Source organism: Oikopleura dioica, chromosome 1 (assembly GCF_907165135.1).
Source record: "Oikopleura dioica chromosome 1, OKI2018_I68_1.0, whole genome shotgun sequence".
NCBI lineage: Eukaryota > Metazoa > Chordata > Appendicularia > Copelata > Oikopleuridae > Oikopleura > Oikopleura dioica.
Genome location: NC_137291.1, coordinates 10892665 through 10908224, shown reverse-complemented (window position 1 = coordinate 10908224; position 15560 = coordinate 10892665). Strand labels below are relative to the sequence as shown.

Genomic DNA, 15560 nt, shown 5'->3' with positions numbered 1-15560 from the left:
GAGGACCTTGTATTTCAAATCTCGTAAACATTCTTCTCAGCCTTGTTTGTGGGCAAAAACCAAAAGTTCAGCTCTTGCGTCACGGAATGAACATTTTCTGCGAGAAGGACTGATAAGGACTTAGCCACCAGGAGACGGTCTGAAGGGAAAAGTAGAAGTTTAAGAAAATTAAGGCTCCTCCTCCACGTTCCAAATAAAATGCCACGTGATTAATTGAGTCAAAAACGCGAAAAGGTCCGTCTCAGCTAATTTCTGAGAATTTAAGTGCTCCAAAAATTGCATAAGCGACCGTTGGTTAACTCTTTCTCGCGTTTTCACCAAATTTTTGGGCATGGGAGAGCCCGAGTTCTGACTAGAAATGATAGTCCAAATATTTTTAAGTGTCATTTTCCGTGAATCGTGAAGGGGGAATTTCGGGAGGGGAGTCGTTTTGAAAGTTAACCCACAGCCGGACGCGATAGAATCAACGCGGACACATATTTGGACAAGCAAGGACGTCGTTACAGTGAACTTTTCGTAAACTCATCACTAATTCGAAGCTACGAACGGGCCAATTTGGACTCGGTAATTACGACCAAGGAGCTGGGCTCGAGACATCTTGTTCCACTTCTAATTTACTTACTTCTTCCTTCCTCCGAATCTAATTAATTCAAAGATTAAATAAGTTTAACCTGTGTACGTACACCGGCCATTTTTAAACTCAAATTGAAAAAATACAAAGTTTCAAAAAGAAATTTTTATTTTGAGATTTTTTTTAGCAAATCTTAAGGGTGTAAACAACGATTTACCGAACCCTAATAAAATCTTTGTTGACACCCTTAATACTGTTAAAGTATTTTTGAAAAAGACGCAAGCGGCTTTATATAACATAAATTTTTAAAATCCTGATAGCTTTTTTTACTGTAAATTGATTTGAATCCGGCTTTGGTAAATTCCTTCTTTTGCTGCGAATAATTTTCGCGGAAATGACTTCACGTCCCCACGTTACTGCCTTTTGCGCTCCCCTTTGATCGCTAATTAATTACTGCAATGATTGAGAGAAGAGAAGGGAGGAATAAGAAGTAATTTAAGCGGGCGTTTAAATGTTTAGTCAGCATTTGCGCGGTGGTTTGTGCTAATGCCAGGCGTTTTGATGTGAGTTTCCGGCGGTGGGTGGCCTTTTGGAAAGCGAAACGAAGGAAATATCCCGAAAGGGAATACAGCACTAGAACCTTGCGTGAACGCGCCGATCACATGATCACATGACAAATTGAATTAGCAACTTACAACAATTCTAAAATGACCAAAATTTAATTAGTGTTTTTCTTTGAAAAGGTCTTAATTTACGAGAAAAGAGCGAAAAATAAGTCTATCTTAAGGGCACCCCACCTACTAAATTGAGACACGCGGCTGAAAGAAAATTTCTATTAATTGATTTAGTTGATTGTTTAATATAAATTAAATATTACTATTTTGATGACAAAAGTTAATTTTCCGCCAAAAATAGAGGCAAATTACGAGCAAAAGTACCAACGGTGATTATTTTTAATTTTCTATTTTTTGCGCGGAAATGTTTTAGCCAAGCGATTGCCGCATCACTTAGCCATAACTTTCTAAATTGCAAACTCATTCAAATCGATGATTTGTTAAATATTTACAAAGCGTGAAATTCGCGCCAGATCCCGTTCAAGCTCAACTCGGATAAACTTTTAAGGGGGTTCATGTCTGGCCAAGATAAAGATGAGTTAACAAGTCTATCCTTTCTGGAAGTTCATTTCAACGTGTACGTCTGCGGCGGCTTTTTTTTAATCGGATCAATGGCGCGTCTTTTCTTCATGCAAAACTACTGTCAAATTTGCATTTCCCAGAAACAGCAAAAGAAGAAGCGGCCTGATATTCACTTTTCACGTTTTTTAGATTGTTGTGATGACGGTTGCAAGAGTGTCACAGGGGAATTAGGACACGGACAAGAATCTAGGAAGTCGACAACTTATTTACTCAACCTTAATTTAACCAATACTACAGGAAGATATTACAACAACTACTGGTGATAATATAGGTAAGAAGAGTCCTTTCTTGTTCGATTTTCATGAATCATGAGTTTTCACGAAAAGAAAAAAAACTTTTTTTTTCGCTTGAAAATTAGGATCAACAAAGACTCTTGGATCTCTTGAGTTCCAAAGAAGAGAGCTCTGAACTCTTAAAAGTTTACCCAAGTTTGCCGCTTGATTCTACGGAATAACAAACTTACGTACGTTCCACTCTTCGCCCAAAAAACACCCATTCGCTTCCGCGCTGCAACAATCCAAAACATTCAAATAATCTTGCTTCTTATAAGCCATGAAAAATGCCCAAGAATGTTACGCTTATTTCAAAAACATCGTCTTACGGTTTTACCTTACTTTTCTATGGTGATTCTCTTAAGACCGCGGCGCTAGAAGTACTTGAACATAATATACGATTTCGAGTGCGGAAGAAGGCGAAACTGTGAACTTATTTTGCGGGAACTCATTAGCTTTTTATTTTTGGTAATTTTAGACAGCGCCCTAAATATGTCATTTTCAGAAGCTGCAACTTACTAAACAACAAATCAATCGAAATGGTTCCGAATCCCACTGCCGCTTATGTGGACACGCTCGCCCGGCGCCAGAACGACAATCAAAAGCTTCAGCCAAAGTTAAAGGGTTTATCCAAATGCATAAGTCCATCTCGCTCTTGAATTCCAGGGCCCCTGGACCACTCTCTTTACATAACCCTTTTTTTTCAAATGAAAAAATAAGTGTTTGTCTTTTATTTAACTAGAGCGTTTTCTCGGCCAAACAATTCGAACTATTTCAACTGCTCATTTTGTTTCTTTCACGTTTATCTTCCAAAAAAGAACACGTTGAAAAAGTTGCGCGAGCTGATCCGCCGGCTCAAACACGTGATCATTAGAGGATCTTTGCGCGAGCACTTTTCTAGCGCGTAGAAATAATAAACCATGACCTAGGCACCCGGCATTATCAGATGCTTACGTGGTCGGACTGTCATAATACGAACTTGAAGCACGGGATATTTAATTAATTAATGCTCCTCAGTGGCCCGTTTTGATTAACAGCCAGCAGCATGTGAAACCCGCCCCAATTTGAACCTCTTTCACGAGACTATTTCGAATTGAAAGTTTGGACACATGTTTAAAATAGTGATAAGAAGAAATTATGATTCTAGACTCTAGAATCTAGAGCCTCCAATTCCACGTTCTAGTTCGCCGCGGTTTATTTTTCGTCATAATTGCTACAATTTGTAACAAGTACGGTTGAAACCCAGCGATTATAACTTGAACCCAGCTGCCAATGTTCCGTCACGTGACACTGGTAATCTCCAACCAGGTTGAGCTGATAAGCTCATTTTTTCTTTTAAATTCCGAATACCGAAAGTAACTTTGTTAAAATCTCGGGAAAGCCGGTCGTACAGAATAAATCCAGTTGTAAAGGTTCTGATAAGGAGAAACGTAATCGCCTGTTTTGAGTAAATACGAAGAGTGTAATTGAATCCATTTCGCTGGGGACTCAAGCTAAAGTCAAACTTTTTCAATGTTTTTCAGTGTTTTTGAAAGAAACATAAAAAATTTAACTAGCAAAGTTTTTAGGCGTTCTATTTCGCGGCTATCTTATTTTGAAAATTTAATTTACTTCAACTAAGACGGCCTAGATTCGATGTCAATTCTTAGAGCAAAAAAATATTCGCGAGTTGGCCTCTTGAATTTTGAATCAAGTTCAAGAAGTAGCTTGGCTTCCCCTTAGTAACGATTACAACTATGTGATGACCGTTTACGTCATTTTCTCTAATTCTAGCTTTAATCGTAATCGCTTTGGTCGGTGAGCGGCTCCACCAAGGGCGTCGGCGACATTCCGAGCTCCTGCTACATAGTCTCACTGGCTCCCATCAAAACGCCACAGAAATAGCCAAGCTTTTTCTAGGAATGTTACGATCGTTCTTACAATGACGATTGCACATAAAGTAGCTTGATGTTTTTCAAATAAACCCAGAATAGAAGGCTAACTTGCAAAGTCGACCGTCGATGAGGTCGCGATCTTCGCTTTCTGTGGAGGAGCTGCGCGAAATTACGCAAAAGATGAATCTCTCTACTTCCATGCAAGCTAAAACGTAAGCTTAGTGGTCTAATTCAGCGAGTTATCGGAATTCTAGAGCTCCGAAAAAGACGCCATTCGGCCGCTCCTACTCCGCTCCAGTAGACCTCCAAGCTCATGCTCAGCGCCGCGCCGCACCAGCTCCAATTCAGGCTCATGCTCGTTACGGATCTACCGGCTCAACCGGCTCCACTGGATCATACTCGGACGGCTCTATAAGTTCCTCCGGCTCATCCGCAACCTATGTGGACCACTTGCCCACTACTGGGCTGATTGCCATCGCGCCACCCAGCAGATACCACACCAGCAGGATGCCGCTCAGAAGAGTCACGTTCAACGAAAGAGTTGAGGTCTTCGAACTTTACAAGCCGGAGCCTGTTGCTCATGCTCCAGCAGATAGACAATTGAAAATTCGAGCGATAAAGAAGGACACGATTAAATTTCATGATCAGGTAAGCCCCTTTCTCTAACATGATGGATAATTGAGACATTTTGTAAATGAACCATTTAGGTCCAGAAACCCGTCCGCCGCCCGACATCCCGAGTCCAGCGCCGCATGACTTCATATATCAAGGACAAGCTGAAATCCGTTTGAGCCCGACCTTCATCTCTCGCGCTTCAATTCTTCAGTAGATCAGAATTTCTATCTTTTTAACTCGTTCTCGATAATTGTCAACAAATCGTCTTTCACTTTCTTAACCCGTCACTGCATAATTTGGACATACTCTCTTCCTGCGACGGCGGGTTAAATTGTTTTTAAATCTTCCGTTCTGAATGCTAGTTTTAAAATACCGAGACGCTGCTTTATCAATCTACAACTAAATGAAACTTGAAAATATTAAACCCCGAAATGGACATAAGTTTTAACAAAAAACCCGCTCGGCAGAACATCGGATCACGATTAAAATGATGCCGGGCAATATTTTTATATGATAATATGTCTATACTTCGCCAGTAAAAAAAATGAAACTCATTAAAAACCTCCCCTGGTCCGTTTCCGTCTACTTCAGTTTTTCGAAATCTTATTATTCTTGCGAATTTTGAACTCTGTTTATCTGTATATTTGAAACCTAAATAAAACGAGAAAAAAAAACAAAAAAATCTCTTCGTTGATTCCAAGCTGGAATTTTCAATTCACATAATTTATTGACTGTATTATCGAGTCATATTAGGAAACAAGCTTTGTCATATACATGTATAAGTTTCATTTTTGAAAGAAGTGTAGAAGCTTTTTCCAACATCGTTTTTCTTCGACAAATAAATAAAAAGTCTCTTCCATGATTTCTCAGTAACTTAGTATCAGCGCATATTTTTCATCATTTCTCGAAATCAGGAAGCAAAAAAAGACAGACCAGAGACAGAGTCATCCCCCCTTGCGATTAACACATGTCCCCAAAAGATCTTAGTCACCCCTTGTCTCTTTTAACGCATTACTGGAAGCAGGTTACTGCAAGCAATAAAAATAGATTCTCTTTGTTCGGATGAAAGAAGAACTAGAGATTGAAAGTAATGAAGATGAAAATTATGAACGAGAAATTGTAAAGTGCAATTTTTGCGAGCTTGAAGATGAGAGGTGGAAGATTTGCGAGCACGAGAAAGAACTGTGCTCGCAAAGAGAAGTCGACTGTATAAATTCGATTTATGGCAAGGTTGTGAATAATATTTTATGATGTAAAACCCTAATCTTATTTTACTAACAAAATCAGGCTCAAAACCCTTGAAAAGCTGTCCTCGACGTTTGAAACGCGCCCACATGGCGATTCATCTTCGAGTTTGCCCCGCCATGAACGTCCCTTGTTCTCATTTTTGGAAGCGCACTCAAGTCTCCCACCTCGACGAAGCTCCAGGAAAATTCATTCCTAACCATTCGATTCTCGATTCCAACCTCGATCTCTCGGCCGCGTTGTTCGACCAGCACAATGTTTTCTCAAACATTCTTCCTCTTCGATTTTTCGAAAAGCAGAAGTTCCAGCCGAAGAAAAAATTTGTCAAGATCAGAAATGAATACAAGCTCATTGCGAAAGCACTCGTCGACGCTGCAGTTGAAGCTGCACTGATGATCATGAAAGCGCCCGAACAAACAAAAGCAAATTATGATTTTGGATAGAAAATATAAATAGACAATTGTAAAAAGTACAATTTTATCCATAAAAAGTCAATGGAGTCTCACTGACTGGCCTTGAAACAGATGCAAATCCATTCGACATAGAAAGTTCAGGTAATAATACAGTTTTTTATAGAATTTTTGGACATCAAATTTTTGGACATTTTTCCAATTTTAAGGGGTTTTCTTGGGACACTTTTCAAAAGTGCCTGTATCAAATTTTTGGACATTTTCTGCGCCGAAATTTCAATTTTCTGTTTTTTTTTGCCAGATATGACGTTTTTTCTTATCAAAAATCTTACTTTTTCTTTGAGAAAGATAAATTTGAAGGTTGATCTCGTACCCCTAGAACATTTCTTGTCTTGAGAAGAAGGATGAAACAGAGGATGATGAGGATTTTCCTCAAAAAAATTTTTTTTAAGCGATTTGGATGGGACATTTTTTCTGGCAGCGTGTATCAAATTTTTGGACATTTTTGCGAAAATCTTGTGACAAAAAATGTCCAAAAATTCCATAATTAACTGTATTTAAAAACTGAAATTAAATTGCTGAACCAGACAGGGAAAGATATCATTTTGTTCAAAAATTATTTTATATAATTTTTCACAGATATTCAAACTGATGATAAGCAAATAGATTGAATTAGTAACATTAGAACTGCTACATCGGATTTTGAAAATCTTGTTGCATTTTAAATTTTCTGTTTATTCTTTTTCTCGCTTTTATTTATGTTGTACTTCACCACTGTATGGCGCTAACGTAAGGCTCTGCGCAGCTGGGCGCTTCAAACATAAGCCCTTATCGCCCTACCCGATCAAGATTGACTAGACGCACGAACCAAATTGCAAGGAAGAACTGTCGCAGACAGTTTCTTCTCATATCAGCATATTTGGCCACTTCAGATTTCTGGAGATTTCTAAGTGGCAGACAGTAACTTTTTGCTTTTGTAGATGATGACGACGCAATTAGCCGCTCCTCCTCTCGGACCTACCGATCATCCACTTCCGCCAAGTCCTCCTCCAGATCTTCACGTAAGGTCAGTTTGGCAGACTCACTTCTTGAAATTCGAAAATCTATCTTTTCAAACTTGCAAAAGAGCGGCAATGCATGGGACGATGCCACTGTTCGCCAAATGTTCAGACGATATCTCTGCAATTCCTCCAAAGATCCAGCTGTGATTAAGGAAGGGTAACGTGACTTTAGCCCACAAGTCAAACCCTAATCCAAGATAAAATTTTCATTAACTCCGTCTTATATAATTTTCAATATTTCCAAAACAAGAGCAAAGCTGCTTAAAATTTATCATTATTTACATTCCGCGGCTTTTTAATGAGAATTCGCGGCTAAGAAACGTGTATTACCCTTATCACAGGAGCAGCTGGGTGTGATAAAAAATGAGCTACAACTTCTGCTAATGGACAGTGATTCTGAAAAAAGTAGCGATGAAGGTAATCTTTTTTTGAAAATCATAAAGTCATTAAAACTTTTTCCGTATCTATAATATTTTTTTCCTTCTGAACTCGACCTTTTCATTTCATCATGAACATCTCTCAATTATTTTTTGAAAGCCTTACTACGGTTATTCTTGCCATCAATACCCATTAATTTTAGGTATATATAGTTTTATTCGATACAAATACAGTAGACATCAATATTTGTGGAATTCGCATGGCGAGGCCGCGCCATGTCAATTGCCACTTTAGCAATCATTGTAAAGAGATGCTGTCTCTTACAGCGATATTTTTTAACATAAGAAAGTTTTCGTTCGCAGACTAGGTGAGTTTCTAGTCTGCGAGATCTCATATTTGAGGAACATATAAAAAAGAACATTTATACATATTTTACAAGTGTTTTTGACAGGCGACTTCTTAGGTTTTTCTTAGGAGGATGAAGAGATGAAGAAGCATTTTTTTTAATATTATGTAACTGCCTTTGAGAGTTCAAAAAGGTCGCTCAAATGATTGGCGCGAATTATGAATTAGAAAATTGAGCAAATTTGTTTTCTTTAGAACTCTTTCCTTACTAATAAGTTGAATAGAAGCTTGATGCTTAGTAGCCGCCACAATATCCAATGCCTTTGATCTCACCACCGGCACAGCACTCTAAAGTGTTAGTGTTGTAAGTCTTACCACTGCAGCATCCTCGCTGTCCGTAGTTGTCGGAGAATGGGAATCGCTTCGGGTATTCTCCGCAGCACTGGTCTGCCTTTGGTCCTGGATTATTACCGGGAATACACCTTGCTTGGGTATCGAAGCCAGTAGCTTCGGTCAAGCCATTTAAGTTTGAGCCTTCTTCGGCGATGTTTTGGACGAGGTTGTTCACCAAGTCCAAATCGCACATACACGCGTTCAGAGCACATGGGTCCGTGTTCTGCTCGCATGTCAGCTCGTAAGAATCAGCATCGATGACAACCTTAAAACGTGGTTCACAAATTTATCAAAGAAAAAGGAAGCTTACAGTGTAGGCACTGTTGAGGGGATCACAGCCGTAGTCCATTCCAATGCATCTGTAGCAATGCGTCATTTTCTCTAATTCTAGCTTTAATCGTAATCGCTTTGGTCGGTGAGCGGCTCCACCAAGGGCGTCGGCGACATTCCGAGCTCCTGCTACATAGTCTCACTGGCTCCCATCAAAACGCCACAGAAATAGCCAAGCTTTTTCTAGGAATGTTACGATCGTTCTTACAATGACGATTGCACATAAAGTAGCTTGATGTTTTTCAAATAAACCCAGAATAGAAGGCTAACTTGCAAAGTCGACCGTCGATGAGGTCGCGATCTTCGCTTTCTGTGGAGGAGCTGCGCGAAATTACGCAAAAGATGAATCTCTCTACTTCCATGCAAGCTAAAACGTAAGCTTAGTGGTCTAATTCAGCGAGTTATCGGAATTCTAGAGCTCCGAAAAAGACGCCATTCGGCCGCTCCTACTCCGCTCCAGTAGACCTCCAAGCTCATGCTCAGCGCCGCGCCGCACCAGCTCAATTCAGGCTCATGCTCGTTACGGATCTACCGGCTCAACCGGCTCCACTGGATCATACTCGGACGGCTCTATAAGTTCCTCCGGCTCATCCGCAACCTATGTGGACCACTTGCCCACTACTGGGCTGATTGCCATCGCGCCACCCAGCAGATACCACACCAGCAGGATGCCGCTCAGAAGAGTCACGTTCAACGAAAGAGTTGAGGTCTTCGAACTTTACAAGCCGGAGCCTGTTGCTCATGCTCCAGCAGATAGACAATTGAAAATTCGAGCGATAAAGAAGGACACGATTAAATTTCATGATCAGGTAAGCCCCTTTCTCTAACATGATGGATAATTGAGACATTTTGTAAATGAACCATTTAGGTCCAGAAACCCGTCCGCCGCCCGACATCCCGAGTCCAGCGCCGCATGACTTCATATATCAAGGACAAGCTGAAATCCGTTTGAGCCCGACCTTCATCTCTCGCGCTTCAATTCTTCAGTAGATCAGAATTTCTATCTTTTTAACTCGTTCTCGATAATTGTCAACAAATCGTCTTTCACTTTCTTAACCCGTCACTGCATAATTTGGACATACTCTCTTCCTGCGACGGCGGGTTAAATTGTTTTTAAATCTTCCGTTCTGAATGCTAGTTTTAAAATACCGAGACGCTGCTTTATCAATCTACAACTAAATGAAACTTGAAAATATTAAACCCCGAAATGGACATAAGTTTTAACAAAAAACCCGCTCGGCAGAACATCGGATCACGATTAAAATGATGCCGGGCAATATTTTTATATGATAATATGTCTATACTTCGCCAGTAAAAAAAATGAAACTCATTAAAAACCTCCCCTGGTCCGTTTCCGTCTACTTCAGTTTTTCGAAATCTTATTATTCTTGCGAATTTTGAACTCTGTTTATCTGTATATTTGAAACCTAAATAAAACGAGAAAAAAAAACAAAAAAATCTCTTCGTTGATTCCAAGCTGGAATTTTCAATTCACATAATTTATTGACTGTATTATCGAGTCATATTAGGAAACAAGCTTTGTCATATACATGTATAAGTTTCATTTTTGAAAGAAGTGTAGAAGCTTTTTCCAACATCGTTTTTCTTCGACAAATAAATAAAAAGTCTCTTCCATGATTTCTCAGTAACTTAGTATCAGCGCATATTTTTCATCATTTCTCGAAATCAGGAAGCAAAAAAAGACAGACCAGAGACAGAGTCATCCCCCCTTGCGATTAACACATGTCCCCAAAAGATCTTAGTCACCCCTTGTCTCTTTTAACGCATTACTGGAAGCAGGTTACTGCAAGCAATAAAAATAGATTCTCTTTGTTCGGATGAAAGAAGAACTAGAGATTGAAAGTAATGAAGATGAAAATTATGAACGAGAAATTGTAAAGTGCAATTTTTGCGAGCTTGAAGATGAGAGGTGGAAGATTTGCGAGCACGAGAAAGAACTGTGCTCGCAAAGAGAAGTCGACTGTATAAATTCGATTTATGGCAAGGTTGTGAATAATATTTTATGATGTAAAACCCTAATCTTATTTTACTAACAAAATCAGGCTCAAAACCCTTGAAAAGCTGTCCTCGACGTTTGAAACGCGCCCACATGGCGATTCATCTTCGAGTTTGCCCCGCCATGAACGTCCCTTGTTCTCATTTTTGGAAGCGCACTCAAGTCTCCCACCTCGACGAAGCTCCAGGAAAATTCATTCCTAACCATTCGATTCTCGATTCCAACCTCGACCTCTCGGCCGCGCTGTTCGACCAGCACAATGTTTTCTCAAACATTCTTCCTCTTCGATTTTTCGAAAAGCAGAAGTTCCAGCCGAAGAAAAAATTTGTCAAGATCAGAAATGAATACAAGCTCATTGCGAAAGCACTCGTCGACGCTGCAGTTGAAGCTGCACTGATGATCATGAAAGCGCCCGAACAAACAAAAGCAAATTATGATTTTGGATAGAAAATATAAATAGACAATTGTAAAAAGTACAATTTTATCCATAAAAAGTCAATGGAGTCTCACTGACTGGCCTTGAAACAGATGCAAATCCATTCGACATAGAAAGTTCAGGTAATAATACAGTTTTTTATAGAATTTTTGGACATCAAATTTTTGGACATTTTTCCAATTTTAAGGGGTTTTCTTGGGACACTTTTCAAAAGTGCCTGTATCAAATTTTTGGACATTTTCTGCGCCGAAATTTCAATTTTCTGTTTTTTTGCCAGATATGACGTTTTTTCTTATCAAAAATCTTACTTTTTCTTTGAGAAAGATAAATTTGAAGGTTGATCTCGTACCCCTAGAACATTTCTTGTCTTGAGAAGAAGGATGAAACAGAGGATGATGAGGATTTTCCTCAAAAAAATTTTTTTTAAGCGATTTGGATGGGACATTTTTTCTGGCAGCGTGTATCAAATTTTTGGACATTTTTGCGAAAATCTTGTGACAAAAAATGTCCAAAAATTCCATAATTAACTGTATTTAAAAACTGAAATTAAATTGCTGAACCAGACAGGGAAAGATATCATTTTGTTCAAAAATTATTTTATATAATTTTTCACAGATATTCAAACTGATGATAAGCAAATAGATTGAATTAGTAACATTAGAACTGCTACATCGGATTTTGAAAATCTTGTTGCATTTTAAATTTTCTGTTTATTCTTTTTCTCGCTTTTATTTATGTTGTACTTCACCACTGTATGGCGCTAACGTAAGGCTCTGCGCAGCTGGGCGCTTCAAACATAAGCCCTTATCGCCCTACCCGATCAAGATTGACTAGACGCACGAACCAAATTGCAAGGAAGAACTGTCGCAGACAGTTTCTTCTCATATCAGCATATTTGGCCACTTCAGATTTCTGGAGATTTCTAAGTGGCAGACAGTAACTTTTGCTTTTGTAGATGATGACGACGCAATTAGCCGCTCCTCCTCTCGGACCTACCGATCATCCACTTCCGCCAAGTCCTCCTCCAGATCTTCACGTAAGGTCAGTTTGGCAGACTCACTTCTTGAAATTCGAAAATCTATCTTTTCAAACTTGCAAAAGAGCGGCAATGCATGGGACGATGCCACTGTTCGCCAAATGTTCAGACGATATCTCTGCAATTCCTCCAAAGATCCAGCTGTGATTAAGGAAGGGTAACGTGACTTTAGCCCACAAGTCAAACCCTAATCCAAGATAAAATTTTCATTAACTCCGTCTTATATAATTTTCAATATTTCCAAAACAAGAGCAAAGCTGCTTAAAATTTATCATTATTTACATTCCGCGGCTTTTTAATGAGAATTCGCGGCTAAGAAACGTGTATTACCCTTATCACAGGAGCAGCTGGGTGTGATAAAAAATGAGCTACAACTTCTGCTAATGGACAGTGATTCTGAAAAAAGTAGCGATGAAGGTAATCTTTTTTTGAAAATCATAAAGTCATTAAAACTTTTTCCGTATCTATAATATTTTTTTCCTTCTGAACTCGACCTTTTCATTTCATCATGAACATCTCTCAATTATTTTTTGAAAGCCTTACTACGGTTATTCTTGCCATCAATACCCATTAATTTTAGGTATATATAGTTTTATTCGATACAAATACAGTAGACATCAATATTTGTGGAATTCGCATGGCGAGGCCGCGCCATGTCAATTGCCACTTTAGCAATCATTGTAAAGAGATGCTGTCTCTTACAGCGATATTTTTTAACATAAGAAAGTTTTCGTTCGCAGACTAGGTGAGTTTCTAGTCTGCGAGATCTCATATTTGAGGAACATATAAAAAAGAACATTTATACATATTTTACAAGTGTTTTTGACAGGCGACTTCTTAGGTTTTTCTTAGGAGGATGAAGAGATGAAGAAGCATTTTTTTTAATATTATGTAACTGCCTTTGAGAGTTCAAAAAGGTCGCTCAAATGATTGGCGCGAATTATGAATTAGAAAATTGAGCAAATTTGTTTTCTTTAGAACTCTTTCCTTACTAATAAGTTGAATAGAAGCTTGATGCTTAGTAGCCGCCACAATATCCAATGCCTTTGATCTCACCACCGGCACAGCACTCTAAAGTGTTAGTGTTGTAAGTCTTACCACTGCAGCATCCTCGCTGTCCGTAGTTGTCGGAGAATGGGAATCGCTTCGGGTATTCTCCGCAGCACTGGTCTGCCTTTGGTCCTGGATTATTACCGGGAATACACCTTGCTTGGGTATCGAAGCCAGTAGCTTCGGTCAAGCCATTTAAGTTTGAGCCTTCTTCGGCGATGTTTTGGACGAGGTTGTTCACCAAGTCCAAATCGCACATACACGCGTTCAGAGCACATGGGTCCGTGTTCTGCTCGCATGTCAGCTCGTAAGAATTAGCATCGATGACAACCTTAAAACGTGGTTCACAAATTTATCAAAGAAAAAGGAAGCTTACAGTGTAGGCACTGTTGAGGGGATCACAGCCGTAGTCCATTCCAATGCATCTGTAGCAATGGTTCTGTGCTCGGCAAGAAATGTCCATCGATCCGACTGGCTGGCCCTTTCTCTTGTCGTAGTTTCCGATCAAATTGCACCAGCAACCGGAGCTAAGGACGTCCAAAGAGTCCGTGTTCATGCCGTAGTAGTTCAGTTGGTAGTGGAGCATATCGGCGATAGTCTGTCGGTTGTCTGCTAGGCCTGGTTCAGATTGAGAAGGAAGGGCGATGACTCGAGGTGCTTCGGTAGCTTTTGGTCGGTTGTTCTTCTTGTTCTTTTTCTTTCGCTGGGCGTTGGCGAGGGCAAAGGTGTATGCGTACAGGGCAAGCTTCATCTTGTTTCAGGAAGTCTCTACAATTTCGTTGTCAAAACGTAGTTCAATAATAATTGTCAAAAACCGCAAGGTTCCCTCTCTAAAATCATTAATCATTAATTACCTGTTAAAAATATAAAAATAATCAAAGTCGATTCTCGTCTACTCCTCAAAGGGATCACTGGCTTATCATGACTGCTCTCGACGCTTATGAGCGGCTCCCCGCGCGCGCCCTCTTCGTCCACCCTGTGAGTCGCGCTCCTCACCGACGGAAGAAATCGGTGGCTCAACGATTTTTTGGCGGGTGGGCTTGTTTGCAAGTGTTTAATGTAATTGTCGTAGACGGTCATTATAACTCGATTTTTAAGTTAGGCAAGGTGATTAGCTTTATGGGTAGACACTGGAAACGGGTGCAAGCGGAAATGAACCGCGGGAAAGTGATTATTTGCGTCAGCTTTTATTCAATCTTGCGGTTTTTATACAGTCAAGTTAAAATTGAAAACGAAAACTTCAGAGACAACTTGTCTCACTCATATTAAAGAAAAAAGAAGTACAGTCTTAAATTTTTAAAATATAAAGCGACGTATTTTAGATCCCGTTCAATTTGATATAATTCAGTCCAAATATTAATGGTCGATTTTCGTCCGATTGAAAACCAAATCCTCAGAATATGCTCATTCTAAGTTAAATATAATTTGCCGTCGCGGTTTTTCAATTTCCTAGAGACGCGGTAATGGAACCATGACATGTTAGGCCTTTTTATGATTCAGATTTCGCACGTTACCACCGTTGTTTTAAAAAGGTCTAAAACTTTCTTACCCTTTTGAATTTATTGCCCCGTGCAACAAAACAAGTGCAGAAGGAACACTCTATCACGTCTCAAACCCTCATCAAATGGTTAGATAAAAAAGAGATCCCTTTCTATTGACCAGTATAAACTTAAAATCAGACCTCAAATCGCGTTGAAAGACACCTACCGGTAATAGGATGCTAATAAAAAACTTGGACCCCAAAAATTTTCGACCGGTGAATTTGCTAGACCGGCAGTTTTGACCCACTTCCGGTGAAATTTCAAAAATTAATTTTTTGAGAATAAATTGTGATTACATTCGTGATGCAGTGCTCTGCCCACTGTGACAAATTTGTTGACAATCGCGCGGTCGTGGAATGGATCTTCGCCCGTCTTTCCTCGAATTCTACTTTGGTGAAAAAGGCTCAACTACTAAAATGCAATTTTCAAAAGCCATAATGACGCTTTTTGCCGGTTAAATAGGTGTCATCAAATTTCCACTAGAAAAATAAAACGGCCGTCAGTGAACGTGGTCTTTAGATATTTTTAATGACAAATTTGATCATCCCGTATGTCATCCCTTTTTAAACATTTCCTTATTATCACGGGTGTGATTTTTCTTTTCAAATATTAGAAACAGTTTTTGGCTCAACTTGAAATGAGCCTCTCGAGTCAATTAAAATCCAAACTCGAAGCTCATTAGGAAAATTTTCTAAATCAACGTGCAGCACTTAGATTTTTATTTTCAAGGGTCTCATTTGAAGTTTTTTCGTTTAAGGATATCCCTAACAATAATTTGAAATTTGAACTT

General features: G+C 39.3%; 3 protein-coding genes and 2 long non-coding RNA genes across 6 annotated transcripts; 4 read left to right on the top strand and 1 right to left on the bottom strand.

Moving 5' to 3' along the window:
- Positions 1 to 1890: 1890 nt before the first annotated feature.
- LOC145698420 (uncharacterized) lies at positions 1891 to 5187 on the top strand. Its single transcript, XM_081775627.1, has 5 exons — positions 1891 to 2038; positions 2545 to 2656; positions 4013 to 4125; positions 4168 to 4561; positions 4621 to 5187. The coding sequence occupies exons 2-5, from the start codon at positions 2579 to 2581 to the stop codon at positions 4702 to 4704; spliced, it is 669 nt and encodes a 222-aa protein (XP_081631753.1). The 5' UTR covers positions 1891 to 2038; positions 2545 to 2578; the 3' UTR covers positions 4705 to 5187.
- Positions 5188 to 6263: 1076 nt separating this feature from the next.
- LOC145695358 (uncharacterized) lies at positions 6264 to 7398 on the top strand. The gene is made up of 3 exons (XR_014133698.1): positions 6264 to 6327; positions 7164 to 7249; positions 7310 to 7398. It is a non-coding gene; the product is annotated as an uncharacterized LOC145695358 (long non-coding RNA).
- A 420-nt stretch (positions 7399 to 7818) lies between these two features.
- LOC145702039 (uncharacterized) lies at positions 7819 to 14134 on the bottom strand. Of its 2 annotated transcripts, none has more exons than XM_081779261.1 (3): positions 14084 to 14134; positions 13606 to 13997; positions 7819 to 8625 (listed from the first exon to the last, which is right to left on the bottom strand). In XM_081779261.1, exons 2-3 carry the CDS (start codon positions 13978 to 13980, stop codon positions 8263 to 8265), a joined length of 738 nt encoding a protein of 245 aa, XP_081635387.1. In that variant the 5' UTR covers positions 13981 to 13997; positions 14084 to 14134; the 3' UTR covers positions 7819 to 8262. The 2 variants fall into 2 exon arrangements, with proteins under 2 accessions (XP_081635387.1, XP_081635380.1); XM_081779254.1 differs by lacking the exon at positions 7819 to 8625 and adding an exon at positions 12754 to 13560.
- On the top strand, positions 8811 to 10125 carry LOC145702057 (uncharacterized). The gene is made up of 3 exons (XR_014134291.1): positions 8811 to 9064; positions 9107 to 9499; positions 9559 to 10125. It is a non-coding gene; the product is annotated as an uncharacterized LOC145702057 (long non-coding RNA).
- Positions 10529 to 12340, top strand: LOC145701779 (uncharacterized). The gene is made up of 4 exons (XM_081778999.1): positions 10529 to 10673; positions 11203 to 11265; positions 12099 to 12184; positions 12245 to 12340. The coding sequence occupies exons 1-4, from the start codon at positions 10529 to 10531 to the stop codon at positions 12338 to 12340; spliced, it is 390 nt and encodes a 129-aa protein (XP_081635125.1).
- Positions 14135 to 15560: the final 1426 nt, after the last annotated feature.